The sequence below is a fragment of the Apis mellifera genome, linkage group LG9 (assembly GCF_003254395.2).
Source record: "Apis mellifera strain DH4 linkage group LG9, Amel_HAv3.1, whole genome shotgun sequence".
Taxonomy (NCBI): domain Eukaryota; kingdom Metazoa; phylum Arthropoda; class Insecta; order Hymenoptera; family Apidae; genus Apis; species Apis mellifera.
Genome location: NC_037646.1, coordinates 11,346,022 through 11,372,345, shown reverse-complemented (window position 1 = coordinate 11,372,345; position 26,324 = coordinate 11,346,022). Strand labels below are relative to the sequence as shown.

Below are 26,324 nucleotides of genomic sequence, written 5' to 3'. Positions count from 1 at the left end.
TTATATATAAGAATAATTAAATTTTTTCATGTTAAATTATACAAAAAAATTTATAAAAAATACATTTTTATAAATGTTATAATATATATAATATTAGTGTCTTCAACTTTAAATTGTAGAAAAATTTTAAGATAGAAGCTAGATTTTATCAATACTTGATTGTCCTTAATTTTTTCTTGATGAAGTTTTTTAGAAATTTAAAATATGAAAAATTATTATTATAAAAAATTATACATTATATATATTGAATTTTAAAATTAAATAAAAATTGAAAAACTAAATAAATAAAAAGTTCAAAAAAACAAAATCAGAATAATAAAGAATATATAATATTTTTCATAAAATTGTTATTTCGTAATATGTAAACGAAATAAGTTATCACCTAAAAAAATAAAGTCTAATGAAACCAACCTATGCAAACACATAGTCAAGTTACGATTCTTATAATTGATTGAACTTATCATATCTATTAACTATTACCAATAGCATATATCAGTATGTGTTACATTTGATGAGGTTATACACATACAAGTAGTTTATTACCTGTACTCTCCAGATGCCAATTTAACTAACGTATAGTACTTACATATCACATGCTTTATGTGCAAAACAATTAACCTCTAATATCTTATAATAAATTATTTTTCAACAATAAAAAGGAAATAAATTAAGAATTATATATTGATTGTAAGTAGACAAGTATATTAAAATAAGTAGTATATTTTTAGGAAAAAAACTGTTGCAAATAAATGTAAAAGTAATTATAGACAAGTAATATATTATTTTAAAGTGAGCTTTTTATCAATATTGTCAATATGGAAGTAAAATGTAACCAATCAACGGTTGTTGAAAAAAAAAAATGGTCTATTGAAAAATTTCTGGCTGAATTTGATTTATCAGAAAAAGATGGTAATTTGAATTATGCAAATTTTCATTCAATTTGTGTTACGCTTTTTTATCCAAATGAAATCAAACAAGATGAATGGAGGATTCGAGAGATATTTTGTTCGTTTGATCTAAACAAAGATGGTATATTGCAGCAACAAGAGTGGAAAACGTAATTATAATTTATCTTTTTTATACGTAACAAATCAAACAAACAATATTTTAATTGCACATAGTCCTGGAGAATTACGTAATGGGCTTGCTGTTAAAAATGTGAGCATATATATATAAATACAGTACTAGTGTTGTAAGTAAAGTTGATCTATAATATGTAACTTTAATTTCAATTCCAAATTCTAAGTACTACAGAAAATTGGATAATTAATCATACAATATATTATCAAAATTCAATTAATGAAATGAGGCAATGTTTTTATTTTTTATTATTTTTATTAATTTCAAATTATTAAAATATCAATTTATGTTGATTTAAGATTATTTCTGAATACTTATCTTCATGATATCTGTATCCATTTATTATCAAACAACTGGAATTATATAAGCACATGAAAAATATAGTAAATTGGACAAATTGAACAAACTTTTTTATTAATTAATTCTTAATTAGTAATTTAATCTTAAATTTCTGATTTGAGATGGGCATATTTTTTTATGATTTAGAATTTGGGATTGATGTTAAGACTGAAATAATGAAAATAATATCATTAGGACTTAAGATTTAAATTTATCTTAAATTTATCTTAATAAATATTTTATATAATTATATAGTTTTTACATTACATAAAAAATAATAATTATCATGATAAAATATATGAGATAATTTTAAGTATCTAGAATAAAATTTCAATTTAAATTTTCAATCAGAATTTTTTGTATCAATATTGTATCAATATAATAATTTTAACGAATTAAATATAATCATGTAATTTATTTGATTTATTGAACAGATTCTGTGATTGGTTACGAGTGATACTTGAACCTGTAGATGCACTTTTGATTGTAGACATTCAAAATGATTTTATCGATGGGTCTTTAGCCCTTCGTACTTGTGAAGCCAAGCAGGATGGAATTGATGTGGTGGAACCAATTAATTATTTATTAAAAAATGGACTTTTCGATAAAATTATTTATTCGTTAGATTGGCATCCGGAAAATCATATTAGTTTTTATGAAAATTTACATTTACGAGAATTACATCCAGATTCAAAGGTATATAAAAAAGTTAAATTTTAATAATTTTATTGTCCAAGTAAAATTGAATATTTTTCTTGAACAAACTAGATAAAAAATTATACAAATGAATGAAACACCATTTATTGTATTATGATAAGAATATTTAAAATTAATATTATTATTTGATCATTTTGGTATTAATTTTAAATATATAAAAATTTTCGTTTTAGATTAAAAATAATTTATATATATTCTTTTCGTTTCGTAAAATAAAAATTATTTAAACATTTTTTAAGAAAAAAAAAATGTCATCCTTCTAAAATAAAATATTTTTAATTATGTATAAGGTTACAAAAGACAATGCCAAGCTATTTGATACAGTGGTTTTTGCGGATCCTTATTTGGAACAGATACTCTGGCCTAAGCATTGCGTAATGAATACATGGGGATCCCAATTGCACAAAGATCTTTTGATTACACCTAATTCTGTGCAGGTATTTTAAATAATTTTCGGAGCGAAAAATTTAAATTTAAATTTGATAAAAAAAATGGGTTGATTATAATTAGCTTCGTTTTTTAGGTACGTAAAGGTCAAAATTCAGATATGGATGCTTATTCCGTATTTTACAATAACAATTATAAGAAAACAATGGAACTGCAAAAAATTTTGAATGAATTAGGTGTGACACGCATCTTTGTATGTGGCCTCGCTTACGATGTTTGTGTAAAATTTACATGTTTAGACGGACTTCAATTAGGCCATGCTGTGGCTGTTATTGATGATTGTTGTCGTGGCGTTTCAGTCCCTAATATTGAAAAAACAAAAAAACTAATCCATGAGAATGGAGGACTTATTACTAATAGTCACGATGTTCTTGAAATGATAAACGAGGGAAAACGAAGTCTTATTATGAGTCATCAAATTGCAAAAACAATGATTTGCTGCCATGCAGCAAATTGTATGAATTAATATCGTTTAACAATTAATATACACATATATCCTGTTTTAGTAAATGTTCCTATAAATGGTTCGTTAAAAAATTTAAATTTTTTAAAATATTTATTAGATTTAATTTATTATTTTTTCTTATTTTTTTCTTATACTTATTACTTAATAATGATTATTTATAATCATTCCTAATTCATTGTACTTAATTATTAAATTTTATTATAAGTTTTATTATTTAATAATAATTTATATTATTTCGATAATTATATCGAAATAATAGTAATAATGATATAATAATTATATCATTACTTAAATTAATTTCAATATTAGTTGAACTTAACATGCAGTATTTATGATATATATGTATATATCTGATATCATATTAAGTTATATATTGTGTTTACTTTATTTTTATATACATGTATTATATTTTTTAACATTATTAAATATGAATTTTTGAAAGCAAATAAATATATATGCAATAAACATAATGAATTTACATGTTATTAAATAGTAGTTAGTTATTTAATGTTATTCGTTCAACATTTTTGCAGTTTTCTCAATTTTTTTTGCCGAATCATCATCTTTTGTCAATTTACAAGCATATTTGTGTCTTGCACCACAATCATCACTTTGATAAGAGTACAATCTAGATGTAGAATTGTAGGATAATTTTAAACATCTAAAAATGTATTAAGTAAAAAAAGAAATAAATATTTATCTAAATTGAACTTAGAATATTTTAAAATTAAATTTAAAATTAATAATTATTAATCATTAAGTGTATTTTTTAAATTTATAATTTTTGATATTAAAAAATAATTTTACCTGCCATCACCAGGAACAGTGTATTTAGTATTTTGATAAACTGGTTTTGCACTACTAGCCCAGATCCAAAGAAGACCTGGATTTAATCCTCCTGTCCAAAAGGTTTTACCTTTTAATTTAGAATTCGTTTGTAAATTAACTATTACGTCGTGCTTTTCGTTATTAGTATCAAATTCTAATAATTGGCCGCCCATTCCTCGACAAAGACTTGCTGACGACTTCCAGTCGAATTCACGATTGCTAAAGTGATAGCAATTCTGGCCGATTTTGGAATAATTATTGGGACAAGGTTCTAAGGATGATAACGAAGAATTTTTATAAAAATGAGAATCAATTAATGACTATAAATTAATTTACAAGATGAGAAATGGGGAAAATTTAAAACTTACCTTTTTTATTGATATTTCCAGAAATTACATAATACAAAAGTTCTTCTGCTCTTTTGAGACGATTTTCTAAAAAATCTACTCTGTAGACAAGTTTCTCTATCGCACCTTTATATCATAGAAGATAATTTATATAATTCTAAGTAGGGAAATAATTATTCTATTCATTTCTTTATTATAATTTTACCAAGTAAATAGAGATCTGTTTCAGAGACTTCTCGTTTGTTTGGCATCGATATTTTGCTCGTAACGGTTAAACTTTTATCTCCCAATTTCATCACTTTCGACATTCTGGTTATTTTTGAATCGGAAATAGTCCAATTTTCTAGAATTTCACCCCATATTCCTAATGGCTCAATTATTGAAACGTTAAGTGAATTTATAGCGGATACCGAATATAAATTGTCTAAAAATATATAACAAATAATCTTATTAAAAGATATATATTTTTATATAAAGAATTTAATTTTTTTCGTATACCTGGAATTTCCATAATACATAATTGAAAAAATAACATGGAAAGTAAGCAAAAAGATAGTTTATGTTTCATGGTATATCTGAAAATAAGAAATTCGATTGATGCGAAGCAGAATTATCTTTAACTTTCTTAAAGAAAGTTTAAATAGTTGATAGATCATTCAAATCGTTTCTTCGATATTTTTTTAAATATTTTAATTAATATTCAATTGCTAATAATTATATTCCTTTTAATATTCTTGAAATATCATTTAACACGTTAATTTGATATTTCTTTCATTTATTATAAAAGGTATATAAATGTAAATGATTATATTTTTACAGACAACTCATTATGAATTATCATTATCATTAATTATTATTTAGAAATTAATTTGAGAAAAGAAAAAAAAAAGATATATCAGGAAAGATGCAATACAACGATAAAAGATTAAGATGCATTACGTACGTAATATTTATAAAATAAAGATCTCTTAATTATTATCATACCACATTTGCTTCTTCTTGAATATCACTCAGTTGCTCGATCCACTTTCGTTCACGAGCGAAGTAAGACTATCGAGAGCCGAGGTTCGTGCGAAACACTTTCTCTCTCTCCTCTTCGGAAAAATGAGTCACTTTCTTCTTTCTATTAAATTTGACCGTTACTCGTTTTTGCCCGATTTGTCCTCTCGTCAGATTTTTTTCCTTCCTCATTTGATTAAAATTTTAATCAAATCAAAATTATTGTGATTATTTTCTCGAAAATTTTAGAAATTTTAAAATCATATATCGTATTAAATTACACAACTCGAAAAATAAGAATAACACGAAGAGTTCGTAAAAGTATCGTTCTACTGACACGATTCTTCGGATGAAACGAAATTTTATCTTCTTCTGGATAGATGTTCGTCGAGTTAAAAATGTAAATTAAAAAAACGTCATTATTTCTTAATTTTTTTTTGTATTTCTTTAATAATAAAACAACTATGGATAAAGAACGTATTATCATTCGATGCATTATCTGCAACTAATATACATTTTATATGTACATCGATTTAAAATTCGTTATCTGGCAACGATATTAGAACATTTTTAACAGTGTCCGCTTATCAAAGGAATTTATTTATTGAAATAACCTATCGATGAATAATTTTTCGTTCGATGAATAATAAACGATAATTGGAATCATTTTCTTTTCTCTTTTTCAGTCTTTCTCGTTTCATGGTTAAAAATACACGGTAAGGTTAAGTCGTTCGTTCCCGATCTGACTGTTTCTGGACATTGTTTCCGCCGTCACTTCCACGCTATCCACTGTCTAAAAGAGGAAAAGAAAATAATAATAACAAAACCATACGATAAATCCTATTAATCGTATACTATTGTTCATCGGTTTATTACATAAATATGTACGCATTTTCGTAAAATAGAAAGGATAGAATAGAAAGGCCTGTATACGTTACCCTGTCATCGTCGTCCCAGGATAATTTTTTAACTCTCTGCGAAACGGAACAAGCAGGCCACGCGGGCACCAACGAATCTGGAACATCTCCGGAATAATTGGAAGATTGGCAAGAGCTAGCGTTTAAGTTCGTTTTCGCGCTTAAGTCATTCATGTTTTGCACTAGACCGCCGACGTTAGGTATGTTGGACGTTGCGGACAAACCTGGAGGGTTTGGTGGGGCGGGGGCTATCTTATGTCTCGCGTAAACTGGTATTTGTCTGGCTGACGTCACGCCTAATTAACGTAGAGAAAAAAAAAACGAAGAACGGACGAAAGATGAAACAATTTTTCAATCGTTTCAATTGAACGAATAATTATTTCTATTCTATAATTTATTTATTTACTTTTGATCGTGGCACTATAGTTCCTCGCCCCGAAAACAGGATTTTCGACATCGCCACTGTCGTTATTCGCCGGCCGTGTTTCGCCGTTGATGCTGTCGTCCACGATCTCCCGATCCATTCCCTCCAAATCGTCCCCGGCCTCCTCCTCGCCGTTCTCCTCTCCGATATTGTGCGCGTCCTCGGCGCGAGTCCCCCTTCGAGGCCCAACTTCCAGAGCGTCCTGGAGCATGTTCGCCCCGAGCACTTGCGGCGTCGGGCTGAGGGCAGAGGGGACTGGCGATTTTTCTCGATAACCGGTCCCGACCGAGCTCACGGAACCGCTCGTCTTTGGCCTTTTGCTTTTGTTCAAAAGATTGTAGAAAAATTGTAGAAAAATTCGGCAGCAGAGGAATATGCGAGATAAAAAATTTTCTTCTTTTTTTTTTTAATTTAAAGAAAACGTTTACTTACTTCTTGTATATGTACAATATCAGAACGAGTATTATAACGCCAAGGAGGCCCAAGACAGCGCCGAAAACGGCGACAAGGAGGACGCTGCTTCCCAGCCAGGCGGGTGCCGCTCTCGCGGCTATCGGCAAGGATCCGCTATTCGGCACGTGCACGATCACCGGGATCATGCTGGATCTTGAAGAGAGAGGAAGGAGAATCGGAAGGAATTATGAATTTGAATTACAGCGGGGATAAATATTAGTTTTATTCATTTGACTTGTCTGTTCGATATATGTAACCTGGGAGGGCGGCCAGAATCCGAAGCCACTGCCACTAATCTGGCCAAGGAACCGTTAACCGTTGCTACCGATCTCAGAATTAATTCCCCGTTGTCGCGTATCTCGAACGATCTGAATTACAATTGATCTTATTATTTATTAAAATCATCACATATATTCACAATATATTTTCATACCTTGCATCTGGACCTCTAAGGGATAAACTGATCTTGTCGTCCCTGTCGCCATCGGCTGCCTCCAACTTTCCTGAGAAATATAAGAGTTGTTAAAGATAATCAATTCGTAAGGAAAAAAGGAAAAGATATATAAAAGTAGGAGGGGAGATTGGACAGCTCACCGACAATGGATCCTTCTCTCGACGTCGCCGCGTGAAATTCGTATCTGGGATGGCGAAACCGAGGTTCCCATTCGTTCACGTCCTCGACGGAAACGTTCACGCGCGAGGTGTCGTTCTGTTATTGCAAACATATCCTTGCATTATTTCCGAAAATTTAATTTAATATATCGTTTCAAATTTTTTTTTTCTTACTCTCTAAAATTTGAAAGAAAGAAGGGAAGAAATTGTACGCACGTGGTGCCCGTCGGTGACGCGGACCAGAAAACTGTGCTGCACCCTCCTCTCGTAATCCAGAGTACCTTTTAAAATCAATTCGCCGGAATTGGTGATTGAGAATCTCTCGAGATCTTCGATCGCCCCCACCAGCCAAAATCTTAAATTCTGAAAGAGAAGAGAAGAAAATAGAGAGAGGGGGATTGGTTTAGTCGATTCTGATCTTCTTAAGAAAAAAAGAAAAGAATCTGAGAAAATCTGAGAAGAGAAGAAAATCTGACTTACGGAATCTAATTTATTCACCCCTGTCGTTAACAGAACACTTCCTGGAGGAGTGTTTTCCGGGATGCTGGTTTGATGATCCCTTCGTATAAATTTGATAGGTAATCTTCCACCTAATTTAATTTATAACAATGTAATAATAATTGTGCTTACAGTAATTGAATAATTTCTTATAACTATATTAATATTTAGTACAACTATATTAATATTTAGTAATTAATATTTAGATTTATTGTAAATCTGATTATCTTCACCAGCGGTTGGCTCCACGTTCCAGTCGGTCTCTCGAGAAACAACTATGGTGGAAAGGGCGTATTTGTCCGGATTGTCCAATTGCGTAGCCTGGAAACAAAACAGAGATAAGAAATTTAGAGAAGGATATATATGTATATATTGAACGTTTAATTTATTAAACAAATTTGTATTGCGAGGATGTTTGCCTTGACGACTATCGTTGCTGGGGACAAGAGTTCGTGTTCGTATAACGGCCGCGTTATGGCAACCTCGGCTGTTTCCGGATTCAGGGTGAGAAATGGAAGAATACCTCCTTGAATCGTGTACTTGACGGGAGCGTTAATTCCTACGTCTTGATCCATCGCTTTTATCGCCATAGGATCTACCTTCAGCGTCTTTCTCTGAAAGAAAAAAGAAGAGAAAGTGAAATTTATGGCTTCATGATTGTTATTTTTAATCGATTTTCAAACTCTTGCCCCGGTTGAGTCAATAATTCGATTTTTCGATTGACTATTAATTTCTTAAATAATTTCACCTTATTTTTATACATTTTTTCATGCAAAGAGAGAAAATTTGTCGAATATTAAACTATATATATCATATTGTTTCGCTTAATATTTTAGAAAGCAAAATCACTGAGATGCGTTTCACTAATTGAAGTGTCATTCGCTCTTCTCATTTCCAAAATCTTATGTAATCTTTTTAAATATTAATGATTTAATTAATTCTCTATTATTCTTATTTTTTACATCTCTTACTTAATTTTTATTAAATTTTTTTATGAGCAGAATTTTCATTAAATTCGATAACGAAAAATCATCTTACAAAACTCGAAAACTTTGAAGATAATTTGAGATAAAAAAATCTAGCCATTCGACAATTATAGTTAAAGAATTTAGGAATCGAAGCGAATTCTAAAAAAATCGATGGTAAATAAATATTGTCGGTATTCGAATTAATAATAATAATAATAAAATATATAATAATAATATAAAAATATAATAATAATAATAAAATCGTGTACCGTTTTAATGTTTCGAGGAACGAGAATTTTGTATTGGTCACTTTGAAAGGCGGGATTTTGGTCATCCGCGTCGATGACATTGACGTAAAGTGTCGTAGCGGATGATTTTGGCGGGTTACCTTGATCCTACGCGAAGAAAACGACATTTAATTAATAAAATTCATGGATCATACTTAAGAGACATATTGAAACGATTAATGGCTCACTTGTGCGCGTATATCGACAGAGAAATTGGCGAGTGTTTCGTAATCCAGTGGTTTCCTTAGGACAAGAGTACCTTCCAAAGCGTTCACGAACACGAAGTAATCCTAAAAAAAAAAGGAAAAAAAATGGAAGATCTGTTTCACCCAAAGGATCAAGAGAACGAAAAATGGTACCGAGTGTGGTCCAGGCAAAACTGCATACTGTACGGTAGAAAATGGTCCCGGTTGATCCGCATCCACCGCTCTTACACCTTGAAGAACCCTTGTACCCACCACTGTCACCTATTTCAATTATCAACAATAATCATTAATAAGTAAAATATATATATATATATATTTGAAGAACCTTCATATCCAATAATATGATCTATTTCAACAATATTTATTATTATCAACAATATTCATCAATAAGTACAAAGAAAAAAAGATATATATATATATATATATATATATATATATATATATATATATATAATAATATATACAATACATGGTTCTTACACTTTAAAGAACCCTCATATCCATCACTATGACTTATTCCAGTTATCAATAATATTCATTAATAAGTAAAAAGAAAAAAAGACATATATATATAATAATATATGCAACACAGTTCTTACACTTTGGAGAATTCTTTACTGTGACTTATTTCAATTATCAACAATATTCATCAATAAGTATAAAGGCATAAAAAAAGGCATATATATAATAATATATGCAACACAGTTCTTACACTTTGAACTTTCCACTGTGACTTATTTTAATTATCAACAATATTCATCAATAAGTATAAAGAAAAAAAGACATATATAAATATATAATAATATATGCAACACAGTTCTTACACTTTGGAGAACTCTCTACTGTGACTTATTTCAATTATCAACAATATTCATCAATAAGTATAAAGAAAAAAAGACATATATATAATAATATATGCAACACAGTTCTTACATCTTGAAGAACTCTCATATCCACTACTATAACCTATTTCAATTATTAACAATATTCATCAATAAATAAAGAAAAAAAGATATATATATATTATGATATATAATAATATATGTAATATATGGCTCTTGCAACTTGAAGAACCTTTGTACTTACTATCATGATCTATTTCAATTATCAACAATATTCATCAATAAGTAAAGAAAAAAAGATATATATATATTATATATATATTAGATATATAATAATATATGTAATACATGGCTTTTGCAACTTGAAGAACCTTTATACCATGATCTATTTCAATTATCAACAATATTCATCAATAAGTAAAGAAAAAAAGATATATATATTATGATATATAATAATATATGTAATATATGGCTCTTGCAACTTGAAGAACCCTTGTACTTACTATCATGATCTATTTCAATTATCAACAATATTCATCAATAAATAAAGAAAAAAAGATATATATTATGATATATAATAATATATGTATCAATTATAAAAATCATCAATAATTACAAAGAAAGAAAGATCTTATATATTATTATATATAATAACATATGTAGAATAAACCTACCACCATGACCTATTTCAATTACCAACAATAATCATCAATAAAGGAATAGATCAATAATGAAACAATAATCACTGAAAAGAAAAAAAAGATATAATATAATATAACATATACATAAAAAGAAGAAAAAAAAAAAGCGAAAACAAAAGTTTGTAAAAAGCGAAAAAGTTGAATCTCTCACCTCGGAGATGTTTAAGACGTAAGGCGCGTTCACAAATTGAGGCGCGTTATCATTGGCGTCAGTCACGCGAATGTTGACCGGTATCACGAAGCCCTGAAACAAATGGAATTGATCAGAAACGATGTTTCCATTTCTCGACGCTCGCGATAGCACGCTATTAAAAAGGAGCAAGTACAGGGTCTAAAGTGTGCTTCCTCTCGCAGATCACGTTCACGTAAACGCTCGCGGGTCCGTCCACGCCCTCCTTGTCCAGGGGTCTGATAAGGGTTAAATTCTTCGAGTAGGCGGAGAAAGTGACGGGGCTGTCGAGTTCCTGGAGCCTGAGCTCGATGTCGCCTTGGGGCCCGGGGTCCCCCAACACCCCGAGCACGCCCACAGTGTCACCGACCGGCAAATCTTCGCCCACGAAGAGGTGTGCGGCCGTTGCGCCGTTCTCCAAGAAGCATCTCGCGTCACGGATCACTTAAAGATGAAGTAAATATCGTTGAAGTTAGAATTCGGGCAGGATACATGTATCGAGAGGTGAAATGTATACACGGGGGAAAAAAATTGTTGAAAGATAGGAGGAAAAGGAAGAGGAGGAGTTTCGAGCGAAATGATAGGTAAGAAAGTTGAAAAAACAGGTTATAACCGTGTGGAGGGACGATATTTCTTTGCTCGTTTCGAGCGTGGAACGAATCGTGTTCCTTCAATTTCACATTCAGGTAATACCGTGCGGTTTTTGGGTTTCCGGACTTTTTTGTCAACCGATTCACCACTGATCTCTTCCTCTGTCCCTCTTTTGTCATTAATTTGTTCAAATTTTTCTTCGTATCTTTATTCTTATTATAAATACAGTTACGCGCGGAGAAAATAAAAATTTGAGAATATTTTATGAAAATTTCTCTTATGTTAATTACTTTCGAGTCTTTTCTTAATTGGGCCACTTCTTTGTGGAAATCTTTGGCTTATTTTCCTCGTTTCCGTCGTATCTTTGTTCTTATTCGTATAAATACAGTTACGCGCGGAGAAAATAAAAATTTGAGAATATTTTATGAAAATTTCTCTTGTGCTAATTACTTTCGAGTCTTTTCTTAATTGGACCACTTCTTTGAGCGGAAATCTTTGGCTTATTTTCCTCATTTCATTTTATTCTTATTCGTATAAATAAAATAAATTTATGCGCAGAGAAAATAAAAATTTAAGAATATTTTATGAAAATTTTTGTTACGCTAATTCTTTTCTTAATTGGACGACTTTTTTAAAAGGAAATCTATTTGGCTTGTTTTCCTCCTTTTCCGTCGTATCAAAAGAAGAGTTGAACATATTGAAACTTTCAACGACTTATCCGTTCAAAGACAATCACATGTGAAGTAAAAACAAATTTGAGGTTAGCATAAAAATTTCTCTTATTCTAATTACTTTCGATTCTTTTCTTAATTGGACGAAAGACTTCCTTGGATGGAAGTCTTCGACTTATTCAAATCGTATCAAAAAGAAAAAGTAGAATAATATATGCAACGACTTCTTTAGAAGGGAAAAATATGATAATCGTTCGTAATAAGATCGAAACGAGCAGTGTTAAGCGATCATTGCCTCGTGCTAATTCGTCGTGCATCGAGGCTCGTCTTGTCCGTTATTTCTTCGACTTAACGGTGTTATTTGTGCCGTTTTTACATCTATTGAAGTAAATTAATAATTAATCGATAACTAATAATCTGTAAAAAAAAAACGAGAAACGGAAATTAGAATTCATCTAGAATCTACGAAAATATCTAATCTTACAACTAATCTTCGATTCGTAACATCGAAACATCGTAATTTCCCTTTTATCCCAACGTGGATACAAATTTCAAATATTAAACCAACTATACCACGATGTTTTTGTTCCCGATCAAGCCACCGTAATATTATATATCCGTATTAGAAATCCACGTTACAAACGAGTGGTACGAGTTGTTATTTACATATATTCGCGAATACACACGAAAATCCGACACCGAACACACGTATATTACTTGACGCATGCGCGTAGCGCGTGTGTATAGGAAAAAACGCGTGTGCACAGAAGTCATTTAACAGGCGCGCGTGCACGAGGGGTTAGACGTGTGCGCTCCCTTGGAGCGAAGTTCCGCCAGCTCACGGCGTATCGACGATGCAACGTTCCGCGGTTGCCTTTCGTAATCTTTTTTCCCTCCACAAGACTTTTCCAGAAGAAATTGCACGTATATTTATATATATATATCTATATATATTGTTACTTCCAATTCGATGGAGAAAATTTATACCTCTTTACATTTATTATACACTTTCGAATCGATGGATGAAATTTATCATAATAAACGACACTTAATCGTGCACGGGCTCGATTATCGTGCGCACGATAGCTCAATAAAAACGATAACTCCGAAATTTGAAACTTTATTTTATCGGTACCGGGATCGTTTCGAACATTACGCTTCGATGCTCGAGCTAATAAAGCGGAACGAATTTATTCGTTTTTTAGCCGTAGAAAAAGGGGCTAATGCGAGTTCGCACGATTATTACGCCAAGTGAAAAAGTAAACGCGCGTTTAAGCGTCGTCTGGATGTTTAAGTTTCCCGTCTATCCGGATAACGAGACACGCAAATGAAAGGGTTCTAACAACGTCGCGTTACGAACGTTCTATCACGAAGGTTGAGCTGTCTGTGAGAGAACAACAAACCCTTAATCGAGACTTTGACTCTACTTTATCCATGGATGGAAAGAGATAGGATCAAAGAAGCTCGTGAAAAGAATGGCGAAACGGGGCAGCGGAAATATACAGCCGCCTCTCTTTTATCACGGCCCAATTATCGTGCGTGCAAAAAAATGGCCGCCAATTTCTACGAATGTAACGGGGAGAGACGTTAAAAAACCATATCTCGATTTTCGCAATGGGACCACTTTCTAAGTCATTCGATCCTTTATCCTCCGGTGGATATGTCGCGGGAATCGTCGAAGGGAAACGGACTGTTAACATCGTTGCGCAACGTGATTGCGATTTCTTTAAACGCGACGCTCTTCGATTCGACGTTTCCATATTTATGCAATAAGTTTACGATTTGCTTCACAGGCGCAAACTTTCCAATTTTTCGAATATAAATTCCATCTTTATTCTCTCGATATGTGTTGAAGATTATTGTTCAATATAATTGCCATGCTTTTCGATTTCACATTTTTATATGCAATATTATAATTTGCTTCGGATGGTTTTGGAATATAAATTCGATTTTTATCCTTGGATAAATATGTCGTGAGAATCATCGAAGGGAAACGGATCTCTAAGATTACTGTGCAATGTAATTACAATTTCTTCGATTCGACGTTTCTACAATAATTTGCTTTGGAGAGGAGAGTGTTTCCAATTTTTTAATATAAATTTGATCTTTACTCTTTGGATATATGATGCGATTACTGTGCAATTTTTTTAGATGTTCTTCGATTCGACAATTTTATGATGCAATAAATTTATAATTTGCTTTAGAGAGATCAGAAGCATAAAGTTCCAATTTTATATGAAATATAAACTCTTCTAATCTTTATTCTCTGGATCATATAATTGCGATTCGATATTTCTACGTTTATGCAATAAATTTATAGTTTGCTCTAGAGAGATCAAAAGCGTAAATTTTCCAATTTTTGGAATATAAACTCGATCTTTACTCTCTGGATATGTACCATATGATTGCGATTTCTTCAATTCGACATTTCTACGTTTATGCAATATATTTATAATTTACTTTAGAGAGATCAAAAGCATAAAGTTCCAATTTTTGGAATATAAATTCGATCTTTATTTTCTGGATATGTGTTAAAATTGTGCAATATGATTGCGATTTCTTCGATTCGACGTTTTTACGCAAATAAGTTTATAATTTACTTTGGATCAGAGGCGCAACATGTTTCCAATTTTTTAATATAAATTCGATCTTTATTCTCTGGATATATAATGCGATTACTGTGCAATTTCTTTAGATGTTCTTCGATTCGACAATTTTACGATGCAATAAATTTATAATTTGCTTTAGAGAAATCAGAAGCATAAAGTTCCAATTTTTTAATATAAACTCGATCTTCATTCTCTGGATATATGCTAAAATTACTGTGTCATATGATTGCTATTTCTTCGACGTTTTCGACGTTTCTATGCAAATAAAGTTTATAATTTGCTTTGGATCCAAGTGTTTCCAATTTTTGGAATATAAATTCGATCTTTATTCTCTGGATATGTTTTAAAATTACTATGCCATATAATTGCTATTTCTTCGATTCGACGGTTTTATGATGCAATAAATTAATAATTTGCTTTAAAAAAATCAAAATCCAATAAAGTTCCAATTTGATTTCTTCGATTCGATGTTTCTACGTTCATGCAAAAAAATAATTAATTTGTTTTAGAGAGATCAGAAGCATAAAGTTCCAATTTTTGGAATATAAACTCGATCTTCATTCTCTGGATATGCGCTAAAATTACTATGCCATATAATTGCTATTTCTTCGATTTTTCGATGCAACAAATTAATAATTTGCTTTAAAAAAATCAGAATCGTAAAGTTCCAATTTTTCTCTAAAAAACTCTAAATTCTTTATCTTTACTCTCTGACAAATATATCAACGAGAATCACCAAAATCGAACAAAACTACTCCAATTACTGATTTATTTCAATTAACACGATAATTATACTATAATTACTTCGATTTCTTCTCTTCTCTGTTCCTATAAATTTCCGACTCGCCCCCAATTCTTTCTTCCAGGCTCGACGAATTCGATCTGTCCCATCTTCAGAGCCGCGATTCGATCGATCGTTCGCACGCGATCAACCGTGCGATGAAACGAAAGACGGCGCTCGATTAAGGATCGCGATCAAAGCGGAATGAAAAGGGGGGAGGGAGGGAGGGAGGAGGGAACAAACGGATTGTGGATCGAGAAGGCGGCGTGAGAATAGCGGAGGGAAGACCCACATTGTCCCGCGTGTAAATGCAGCGTGTAACAGAGAATGGGCAGGATCTTCAGAATATTCCGTCTCATGGCGATCCTTCAAGGACATCCTTCGTCGGTTCGGGCAACGCATCTGCAAATTCGTGCAAAATTTTATGCTCAATGAAACGTATTATACTGCTCTACTAAAATTAACACGGACTCATAATAATAATATATGAAAAAGTAATTAAATAATTTTTCAATTCCTCTTCTAAAGACAAGAGAATTAGACGACAAGCTCGAGTTTATCGAAATTGATCGAAGCGAGTAGCGTGACTACGAACAATACTCAAAGAACGCAAACATTTGTCCGAGGATCGATGTCGAATCCAAAGATATCGAAGAAAGAAAAAAAAAAGAACTGTAGGAAACCGTGGCGAACATAACGCGTGGTTAGAAAGCATGCGAAGAAACTTTGCTTTATTACGTGAAACCTAGATACGTGGAACGACATTAGCATGGGGGCAATTAGGTGGGGGTGGCGAGAGCGATAGTTTGCCCATTTCTTGCCTTCCTTCGAAGGCAAAGGAAGGTAACGTGAATCGAGTTGAGCGGAGGTAAAAGTGGACTCCTCGAAGGTGGAAAGAACTCGTTGATGGGAACCAAATTCCCTTCCCTCGGAATTTAGATTTAGATCAATCTTTTATATATTTTTATTAAAGTATATTATTCTATGAATAATATTATATTTAAGATTCCATTATGAAAAAGAAATCTTCTTACATTCTCCCTTTTTTTCCCTTCCATTCGTTCGAACGAACGGAAATGGTTGCTCGAGAAAGATTACAGAGAACCGGCGATCTATGTCTTCTTATCGAGTGGAAGAAAGAGAGAAGATATTCCGAAGAGTTGAAGAAGAGGACAGCTTTTATATTTTTATTAAAGTATATTATTCTATGAATAATAAAATAATACGAGATTATATTTAAGATTTCATTATGAAAAAGAAATCTTCATTCTCCCTTTTTTTTCCTTCGTTCGAACGAACGGAAATGGTTGCTCGAGAAAGATTACAGAGAACGGGCGATCTATGTCTTCTTATCGAGTGGAAGAAAGAGAGAAGATATTCCAAAGGGTTGAAGAAGAGAACAGTTTTTATATTTTTATTAAAGTATATTATTCTATGAATAATATTATATTTAAGATTCCATTATGAAAAAGAAATCTTCTTACATTCTCCCTTTTTTTCCCTTCGTTCGAACGAACGGAAATGGTTGCTCGAGAAAGATTACAGAGAACCGGCGATCGCCTTTTTATCGAAGAAAGAGAAAAGATATTCCGAGGGAGAAGGGTCGAAGGAGAGGACAGGCTATTCACACGTGGATAACGAATCCATAAGCCGGATACGTTATGTGGGCCACGATACTTGTCAAATTCACCGACCGTAAATTCAACGCGCGCGCGCGCTGCCACCGTAAAATCCCCCCCCTCTCTTCCAACGATTCCGATTCCGCTCAAGAATCGCGGCCCGATGATGAATCACTCCGCTCCTTACTTCCGTTCCTGGCCTCTGCCGCCACTTTCGCGATCGAAAGTGCGTGGAAATCGATTTTTTCTTTCCTCGACCGAAAGGACAGGGGAGGGGGGAAAGAACGATTTAATAATAATATTAAATTTCATCGTATCCTCCAATTTTATTATTCGAGGAATAATAAAATAATGAAAGATTCCGTTTACTTGGAGGATTAAAAGAGAAACCATTCTACTTACATTCTCCTTTATTTTCCCTTCTTCAAAAACAAACGTTCAATTATGATTCACTTACCACAATTCTCTTGGACGATCGCTCCTCATTATCATCCTTCAGAGCAGCGCCTCCCCCGGCGGCAGTGTATATATGCTCTCTCAAATCGGCATCGTTAACACTCTTTCCCTTCTGTTCTTCTCAACGGAGGTACATTTCGAACACTTATCTTGGTCGGAGAACCACTGGGTGGACGGGCACTGTTAAATTTTTCCGATTCACGAAAATCGAGGAGAAAAAGAAGAATCTTCGAAAAATTTTCGTCTCACTACCTTTCGATAATTTACGATAACCTTTGCAATAATTACTACATTTCCTTCCGTCCACGATCCTTCGAATCTGTCCGCGGCGATCGATTCGAATATTTATTCGGAAGGAAGGAAGGAAGGAAGGAAGAAAGCACCTGTTTCCCTGCAACCAACTTTTTTGACCGGCCGCTGCGAAACACGGGCGAGCAAAGAGACGCGGCAGACAGTCACTCGGGAAGTCGCGGGCTCGCTCTATCGTTCGGGAAGAGGGGGGAGACCGGGCGACCAACCGAACGCGTTTCTGTGGCCCCTGCCTCGAACAGGTGTTTACTTTCGTTGGCAGGAAATTGGACGGCTGCGTGTCCGCTCCGCGCGCGACTCCCGCCCTGCTCGTTTCCTTCCCTCTTCGCCGCCACCGAAATTTCGTCTATGGGAAAAACGTCTATCTATCCGAAAACACGGTTACGGAAAATTGAATTCTTTCTCATTCGTTCCACTTGCTTTAGGCGAGGCTCCGAGAATGATTAATCCTTTACGCTCTCAGCCAGAAGATTCGATACGATTCGAATCTTCTTTTCTTATAAAGAAGCATAATATTTTATCGAGCGATTTGAGTTTTTTTATCTCATATTAGATCGAACTCGCCTCGAACTTTTTTTTGTAAAGAAGAATAATATTTTATTAGATTTAGAGTAATTAGATTTTTCTTGTCTCAAATTACATCGAACTTTTTTTATAATATAATATATTATATTATCGAGTGATTAGAATTTTTTTGTCTCAAATTAGATCGCTACGAACTTCTCTTATAAAGAAGAATAATATTTTATCGAGCGATTTGAATTTTTTTTGTCTCAAATTAAATCGAACTCGCCTCAATTCGAACTTTTTCTCTTATAAAGAAGAATAATATTTTATCGAGCAATTTAAATTTTTTTTGTCTCAAATTAGATCGAACTTCTTCTTATAATATATATATTATTATCGAGTGATTAAATTTTTTTTGTTTCAAATTAGATCGAACTTCTTCTTGTAATATAATATATTATATTATCGAGTAATTAGATTTTTTTTTGTCTCAAATTAGATCGAACTTTTTATAATATAATATATTATATTATCGAGTGATGAAAATTTTGAGTGAGTGAGTGAAAATTTTTTTTTGTCTCAAATTAAATTGAATTCGCATCGATTCGAATTTCTTTTCTTATAAAGAAGAATATTTTATCGAGTAATTAGAGTTTTTTTGTCTCAAATTAGATCGAACTTCTTCTTATAATATAATATATTATATTATCGAGTGATTAGATTTTTTTTTTTGTCTCAAATTAAATCGAATTTCTTATAATATAATATATTATATTATCGAGTGATTAAATTTTTTTTGGTTTCAAATTAAATCGAACTACATTTTCAGCTGAATCAATCTGAGGTAAGTGTAAAAATGGAAATATTATTTTCAAAGTTTATTTAATTTCGTAATACATGGAATACAACAAAATTTATCACTAACAAAATTATTTCTATTCTAAGTTAAAGAATAACAATGAAAAGAATAGAGATATAGAGCAAGAGAAGGTGACGAAAAATAAGAATAATAGACGATGAATACGAGGACACGAAAAAAATAAGAAAGACGTCGAATTTTATTTCTATACTTGCCTCGACGAACCGAGGCGATATGCATTCTCGATGCATAATCACTTTATTCGTTAATCAAATTATCTCAACGAAATGCATTCGACAATCTCCACTCGATAAACTTTTCTTTCTTACTATACCGAAAATATATCAGGATAAAAGTTCTACGCGTGAAATAATTTAAGTCGGGCAAGAAATTCATTTCGTACGGGAGTTCGGCCGAGCGGAAAAGGCCTCGGGTTAATTATCCCTCCTTGTTTTGGTGTCGTTGCGAGGAAGAAAAGAAGGAAATGGTAATGAAACGCGTGCGAATTTCGTGGATTTTTATACGAGTCGCGGGATACGGCAAGCAAATTTGTTAAGAAGATTGAGTCAAATATATATGATACATATATGTGTTATACAAATATACGTTTGGCGCTTCACGCGATCGCGTGTCGATGAAATACGAACGGAAAAGTTCGATATCCGATTTTGGCCAATCTTCGTACAACGATATATCTTAAAGAAATCTTTTTATTCGAAGATTTCAAGCAGCTAAAATCGACTACAATTTAAACGAAAGATATTTTATATTAATTTTCTAAAAAGAAGAAAAAAATATCCGATTTTGGCCAATCTTCGTACAATAAATGTAATGTATCTTGAAGAAATCTTTTTATTCGAAGATAGAAACGATTTCAAGCTAAAATCGACTATAATTTAAACGAAAGATATTTTACATCAATTTTTTAAGAGGAAAAAAAAAATATATCCGATTTTGGCCAATCTTCGTACAACGATATATCTCGAAGAAATCTTTTTATTCGAAGATAGAAATTCAGATTTCAAGCTAAAATCTACTATAATTTAAACGAAAGATAATTTATATTAATTTTCTAAAAAGAAGAAAAAAATATCCGATTTTGGTTAATCTTCGACAATGACGATCATCTTATATCTATACAACGATATATCTTGAAGAAATCTTTTTATTTGAAGATAAAAACAATTTCAAGCGACTAAAATCGACTACAATTTAAACGAAAGATATTTTATATCAATTTTCTAAAAATAAAAAAAAAATATCCAATTTTGGCCAATCTTCGACAACGACGATCATCTTATATCTATACAACGATATATCTCGAATAAATCTTTTTATTCGAAGATAGAACGAAAAATATTTTATATCAATTTTCTAAAAAGAAGAAAAAATATATCCGATTTTGGCCAATCTTACGATACATCTCGAAGAAATCTTTTTATTCGAAGATAGAAACGATTTCAAGCGGCTAAAAATCGACTACTAATTTAAACGAAAGACATTTTACATCAATTTTCTAAAAAGAAAAAGACAAAAATATACATTCACATCAAAGGCGCTCCGTTCCACTGTATATACGCATCTTGCCACCTGTGAAAATATAAAAAGATATATAGAAACGTCTAATATAACAGACGGAGAAAATATAGAATAATTATTCACTTGGAACGAATGAGTTTCTCCAAAGGAGTTGCGCCCATGTCCGTGCATTCCTTGCTCGACCCCTCCAACTCCGAATCATTTCCGGAAGTTGACCTGGTGTCCACGGTCAGAATGGCGTGGCTTCCGCCGCAAGTGAAGTATTGAATCTCGAACCTTCATCGAAAAATAAAGAAAAAAAAAAAAAAAACAAAAAACGAGAGAATTATTTTAAAAAATATTCCTCTCTGACTCCTCTTTCTTTTTCTTCTTCTTCTTCTTCTCTTCTTCTTACCGTCGCTCCGCGTGGTAATTTCTGAGCAGCTCGCGGTTCGTATTGAACAGGACGCCGTGATGGCCGTGGCAAAGGGTGACCCAGATCGGGAGATTGGGGGTCTTCAAGCGGGAGCCCGGTTGTCTGCCTGTCGATTGGCCGTCACCCTCGTGCACCAGGAAGCCCACCTCGCTCCTTGCCAGCACTCCCCATTGCGGCACAGCCTTGCGACGAAGAAAATAAGAATCGAGATCGAGGAAGAGGAGAAGCGAAGAAGGAGGAGACTCACGTATGTGTTCTCATCCCCAACGTGCAACACCCCGTTGTGAAGGTGAGGGGAAGCGCGGCCCGTCAACGAGAACACCACCACGCTTATGGAACCCTCCTCGGGGCAACCGCCCAGCATCGAGCCCCTCGGATTTTCCAGATCGATTTTCACCCTGGGAAAAAAATTACTCATTGTTATTATTCCAGAGATAGAGGATGGAAGGATGCGTTTCGTTTACTTGGACAGGCCTCTGGAGAGCACAGCGCTGTACAGCAGCAATACAGCACCTGGGCTGCCCTCGTCTTGAAACTGTTGGATCGAAACGTGTACAGATTCGAGATATTCGTGGTCCAACGTCGGTTAAACTTACCAAGTACAGGTATCGCTTGATGAATATCTCCAAGTCGTCCAAAGATTCGAATTCGAACAAATGGAGCTGGGGAAAATTCGATTTTGTATAATATTCTTGGAACAATTAGCGAATAATATCTAAAAAAAAAATTATTCTCCGTATTCTATAAAATCGCTTCCCAAGATTCGAACAATTTGAGAAAAATATCGTGAAAGAAAAAAAAAAGAAAATAAATTTTGAAACTCTTTTAGGAATCAATCGAATCAATAGAATTTCACAAATCAACGGAATAAACGAGTTTAAGGATAATTTATGTATATTTATATATACGTACGGTCTCGGTGAGACCATCTTGAAAATATTGCACGCTGTGCTGCACGTAGGGGGTCTCTTGCGGGAGGACAACCACCGCCGTGGGTGCGCTCTCGTTGCCGGCCGCGCTTTGACCCGACGAGCAACCAATATTTTGCACGGCAAACCCGCCTGCGGAACGCCAGATAATCTCCGCTACGGTCGACGTCAACGCTTCGATCTGCCTTTCGTACGACGGCTTCAACAGGCTGAATTTTAAAGAAAATTTTCTTTCGAGTCGTAAGAATAATAATAATAACGATAATAATAATTTTTTGAGAACCTTTCGACCGGGCCAGCGTTGGATTTGAAGAGGAAATGCTTGAGCATTACGGCTTGCACGGCAGTGACGAGGGATCGGGTCGTGTTTCTCGCCGCTCGTAATCCAAACGCCAAGCTCTGCCCGTAAGGGCGCAACGTGAATCCGGTCCTCGCCCATTCAGGCCTCGGTGGGGTGGCACAACTTCCGAAAACCAACGTTCTTAGGGCCTAGAAGGAACGCGTTTTTAAAAAATTCAAAAAAAAAAAAAAAGGCCTTTCAGAGATCAAGGAATTTACCATGCACGTCTTCTCGTCGATCGGTTTGCCCCCGACGACAGCTGTTTTGATCAGCGTTCTCGTGTTCCTCGGGTATATAATCTTTTCTGGAAAAAGAAAAAAAGAAAGGAAAAGAGAGAAACGGGGAAGAGTGAGAACCTTGGTCAATTGTTTCGGAAAAATTCTCCACCTGGATACAACTCGTCGGGCTCCGCCATCAGAGCTGCGCACCTCGCCGATCTGGTGGACAGCGACATTTGAACGGCGATTTTAAATTTTTTAAAAGGGATATGTATATATACGTATAAAAAAGAAAGGAAGAAAAAAAATTTTTTCGACGAAGAAATTCAAAAAATTTAAAGATTCGAAATATATATATATTTCAAGATGTTTCGAATAGTTTGGGAAACGTAGGTTGGAGAGCGAAAGGGGAGATGGAGAGCCGTAAGGAGGATTGTCACAGGCGACGATGCTCACTGGCACAGGCCTCGCATCAAACTATCAAATATCAATTGGGATTCGTGCCGAATTCCTTTTATATATAAACAGATAGGACGGCGACCAAAATTGCCGAAGCCGCACGAAACGCGTCACTTTGGACGTCCGAACACATATTTGCCCGCGAATATAGGCGATAGACATGCCCTAATAACGTCTATCCATCGTATTTGCCGAACGACGTGTCCCTCATGCAACCTGCTCAAAACGGCTTTTCTCTTAAACGGCGCCCGTAAGCAGCAGCGAAATAGTTGCTCCCCCTTTCGTTAAATAGGGGAATAAATTTCAAGCGCGAACGCGAACGGTGCATTTTCATGAGACTTCATGCGCGCCAGGCATGGAAGCGCAGCGACTATAGATATACTTTTACATTTCTTGTATATAATACTAATATTACACGTATTTATTATACAGTTATAAGATCGTTTTTAATACAGAAAAATACATAAACGTACGTTAGATTTGGTAGATAGATACGAAAGTTGTCGCAAAATTGGATAAATTTTGTACGCAATTGTTGTTTCCAATTATTCGAATCGTTGGATACGAAACTAGCTTCCGCAATCTTGTATCTGGAGCGGAGGTTAATCGACAACGGAAAATACTGTATCTCGTCTTAAACCGAAATAATAATCCGTGTTTACCGAGCGATGGTAACTTTAACTTTAAAGTAATCGCGTATATGTACCGGTATACCGTTTTTTTGCAACTTGTATCGTTGTCTCGCGTGACACGTGAACTTTAAAAAAAACATATAAACGTAGAAATACGTTAGGAGAATCCGCTGCTACCTCTTAACCTATTTTCTGTTACGAGATTCACTTCTCTCTTACGTATAAATACGTAATAGTTTCGGTACCTGTCTCTGGTTATTTTTTTGTAAAAAAAAAAAGTAACACTCTTTCTTTCCTTTTTTAAATTTAAATAATATTATTCATTTCGATAGATAAAAATTAAAAATTATTAATGAAATTATTGATCCAATTGATCAAATTGAATTTTTATTTATTTAATATTAAGTAATAATATTGTTCCTATTGATCATAATAATATCGATAGAAGAATTAGATAATATAATTAATAATAAGAAAATTGAATTCCTTGTTATTCAAGCTTTAACCGAAAAAAAAAAAAAATAAAAATATTCGATTCGAAAATATTCGAATTTCTCTTCTTCGATCTTCCTCATATCTTCCAAGAAACGATACGAGTAAAATATTCGCGTATAGAATAGTAAAGAATAATCGAAATAGAATTTTGCACCATAAAATGATGAATAATGACGGACCGTGAAATAACATCTTATTTCACAGGCCAAGGAGTAACGGGGATTTGCACTCTGACACGTATACGTTTGCATATGTATAGATGCGGTCTCGAACGTGCTTCTCAGAATCGCGTGCTCGCGTGTAATCGAGTCTATCGAATTACGAATTTCGCGTCGGAGCAAGCATCTGCATTTCCCGATTACACCTACCGATGTAATGCAGTTTAATTCGCCCTCCCCACCCCACACATTCTTCATTGATCTGATTCGAGCAGCTAACACTTGACGATTCTTGACGACAAAGTCATCGACGAAACGATGGGGTTTTAAATTTAATTCGTTCGTTCGGTAAGCATTTAATATTTTTTCCACGCGTTATTATCGCCTCTTAATTATATCGCGTATAAGCGAGTTTACTATTTTACAGCGTCAAATCAAGTTGAGATAAGATTATATGCATTATGTATCAAAGAAACGAGGGTTTCCTGCGTACAAAGGATAAGTTTTGAATGGGAATGGTTTAATTTTATTTTTTTTTTTTTTTTTATGTATTAAAAGATGGAATGAAATTTAATGGATTAGTGATAAAATAATAGTGCGATGATAAATTGCAGTTTAATTAGGAAAATTTCATCGCACGATCAATCATCAACGAAATTTATCATGTTTGGACGAGGAGCCGATTTCTCGAGGATCGATCTTCTTAAGTTTGGTTTGAAGCTCGTTTGCAAACGAGTTTCCCGATCGATCTGACGTTTGATAAGTAATTTAGGGAATCGTACCTTTCTGGCGAAGGTACGCCGGCTTCTCCGAACGCATTTCCGTGCACCGTTTCTTGCCACGCACCGATGACGAACACGTGGACGTCGAACACGAGTTGCTACTCTCCTCCATTTCCTCCGATCTTTCCTCCATATCTTCCACTTCTCTCGAAAATCCACACTCGAGCGAGACTCGGGAACGCTTTAAACTTCGACACTTAAAATCCAAAATGGCTTCGTTCGAACGTAAAACGACATCGTCGAAGCTGATTCAACGATTCTCTCTATGAAAAATGATTGTAATTTATTGGATAATTTTTTTGAATGAATTGAATATTTTTAACATTTTTTAGAAAGAGAATATCGAAGAGAAAAGCAAGAAGAGAGTTTCAAGCGTTTCAAAAGTTTATCCTTCGAATCTTTGCGAAATCGTTGTTTTTTTTCTTAAAATGGTGTTAACAAGTGGAAGAAGCAATCAAGTGTTCTTTGCTGGATCGAGCCACCTAGACTGACAGGAGTTAATAATTCCAGTAGCTTTTGAGTCGGTTCATCGCGCCGCGCACGAGCTACCATCCCACCAAGGTGTCGGATACGTATATGCATAATACCATGAACTCGAGAATTTGAAGGCTCGAGTAATATAACGTTTCAGGAAATCCGTGATTCAATACAGGTG

The 26,324-nt window shown here is 33.7% G+C and overlaps 4 protein-coding genes across 7 annotated transcripts; 1 reads left to right on the top strand and 3 right to left on the bottom strand.

The window, feature by feature from the left end:
- The first annotated feature begins 332 nt into the window (after positions 1-332).
- LOC552524 (nicotinamidase) lies at positions 333-3,171 on the top strand. The gene is made up of 5 exons (XM_026443053.1): positions 333-687; positions 791-1,057; positions 1,854-2,115; positions 2,427-2,573; positions 2,660-3,171. The coding sequence occupies exons 2-5, from the start codon at positions 816-818 to the stop codon at positions 3,047-3,049; spliced, it is 1,041 nt and encodes a 346-aa protein (XP_026298838.1). The 5' UTR covers positions 333-687; positions 791-815; the 3' UTR covers positions 3,050-3,171.
- Positions 3,172-3,418: 247 nt separating this feature from the next.
- On the bottom strand, positions 3,419-5,501 carry LOC726639 (oxidized low-density lipoprotein receptor 1). Of its 2 annotated transcripts, none has more exons than XM_006567417.3 (6): positions 5,168-5,501; positions 4,723-4,799; positions 4,430-4,648; positions 4,246-4,350; positions 3,857-4,148; positions 3,419-3,710 (listed from the first exon to the last, which is right to left on the bottom strand). In XM_006567417.3, the coding sequence occupies exons 2-6, from the start codon at positions 4,790-4,792 to the stop codon at positions 3,560-3,562; spliced, it is 837 nt and encodes a 278-aa protein (XP_006567480.1). In that variant the 5' UTR covers positions 4,793-4,799; positions 5,168-5,501; the 3' UTR covers positions 3,419-3,559. The 2 variants fall into 2 exon arrangements, with proteins under 2 accessions (XP_006567480.1, XP_001122362.2); XM_001122362.4 differs by having other exon boundaries at positions 5,209-5,501.
- A 400-nt stretch (positions 5,502-5,901) lies between these two features.
- On the bottom strand, positions 5,902-18,476 carry LOC552546 (protocadherin Fat 4). 2 transcript variants are annotated; one of them, XM_006567418.3, is made up of 18 exons: positions 18,029-18,476; positions 16,245-16,354; positions 11,458-11,744; positions 11,283-11,375; positions 9,742-9,849; positions 9,571-9,672; positions 9,365-9,490; positions 8,547-8,741; positions 8,361-8,448; positions 8,110-8,219; positions 7,846-7,992; positions 7,612-7,726; positions 7,451-7,520; positions 7,275-7,385; positions 6,997-7,170; positions 6,547-6,884; positions 6,162-6,436; positions 5,902-6,016 (listed from the first exon to the last, which is right to left on the bottom strand). In XM_006567418.3, exons 2-18 carry the CDS (start codon positions 16,309-16,311, stop codon positions 5,927-5,929), a joined length of 2,496 nt encoding a protein of 831 aa, XP_006567481.2. In that variant the 5' UTR covers positions 16,312-16,354; positions 18,029-18,476; the 3' UTR covers positions 5,902-5,926. The 2 variants fall into 2 exon arrangements, with proteins under 2 accessions (XP_006567481.2, XP_016769527.2); XM_016914038.2 differs by lacking the exons at positions 16,245-16,354; positions 18,029-18,476 and adding an exon at positions 13,047-13,286.
- A 1,611-nt stretch (positions 18,477-20,087) lies between these two features.
- Positions 20,088-26,225, bottom strand: LOC552561 (inactive ubiquitin carboxyl-terminal hydrolase MINDY-4B). Of its 2 annotated transcripts, none has more exons than XM_624937.5 (10): positions 25,670-26,225; positions 23,144-23,229; positions 22,869-23,074; positions 22,569-22,794; positions 22,253-22,318; positions 22,121-22,191; positions 21,904-22,054; positions 21,636-21,838; positions 21,365-21,517; positions 20,088-21,292 (listed from the first exon to the last, which is right to left on the bottom strand). In XM_624937.5, the coding sequence occupies exons 1-10, from the start codon at positions 25,800-25,802 to the stop codon at positions 21,247-21,249; spliced, it is 1,341 nt and encodes a 446-aa protein (XP_624940.3). In that variant the 5' UTR covers positions 25,803-26,225; the 3' UTR covers positions 20,088-21,246. The 2 variants fall into 2 exon arrangements, with proteins under 2 accessions (XP_624940.3, XP_006567483.2); XM_006567420.3 differs by lacking the exon at positions 25,670-26,225 and adding an exon at positions 23,313-24,501.
- Between the last annotated feature and the right edge of the window lie 99 nt (positions 26,226-26,324).

Bases quoted from the DNA above. Each gene is read 5' to 3' on its own strand.
- LOC552524 (XM_026443053.1), top strand. From the start codon at position 816: ATGGAAGTAAAATGTAACCAATCAACGGTTGTTGAAAAAAAAAAATGG. The intron at 1,058-1,853 runs GTAATTATAATT...TTTATTGAACAG, and splicing joins CAGCAACAAGAGTGGAAAAC to ATTCTGTGATTGGTTACGAG. The intron at 2,116-2,426 runs GTATATAAAAAA...ATTATGTATAAG, and splicing joins AATTACATCCAGATTCAAAG to GTTACAAAAGACAATGCCAA.
- LOC726639 (XM_006567417.3), bottom strand. From the start codon at position 4,792: ATGAAACATAAACTATCTTTTTGCTTACTTTCCATGTTATTTTTTCAA. The intron at 4,649-4,722 runs GTATACGAAAAA...ATATATTTTTAG, and splicing joins ATGTATTATGGAAATTCCAG to ACAATTTATATTCGGTATCC. The intron at 4,351-4,429 runs GTAAAATTATAA...TATGATATAAAG, and splicing joins AACAGATCTCTATTTACTTG to GTGCGATAGAGAAACTTGTC.
- LOC552546 (XM_006567418.3), bottom strand. From the start codon at position 16,311: ATGAGACGGAATATTCTGAAGATCCTGCCCATTCTCTGTTACACGCTG. The intron at 9,850-11,282 runs GTGAGAGATTCA...TAATTGAAATAG, and splicing joins ACGTCTTAAACATCTCCGAG to GTGACAGTGGTGGGTACAAG. The intron at 7,171-7,274 runs GTTACATATATC...TCTCTCTTCAAG, and splicing joins GATTCTGGCCGCCCTCCCAG to ATCCAGCATGATCCCGGTGA.
- LOC552561 (XM_624937.5), bottom strand. From the start codon at position 25,802: ATGGAGGAAAGATCGGAGGAAATGGAGGAGAGTAGCAACTCGTGTTCG. The intron at 22,795-22,868 runs GTTCTCAAAAAA...TTTAAAATTCAG, and splicing joins AACGCTGGCCCGGTCGAAAG to CCTGTTGAAGCCGTCGTACG. The intron at 21,518-21,635 runs GTAAGAAGAAGA...TTTTCGATGAAG, and splicing joins AATTACCACGCGGAGCGACG to GTTCGAGATTCAATACTTCA.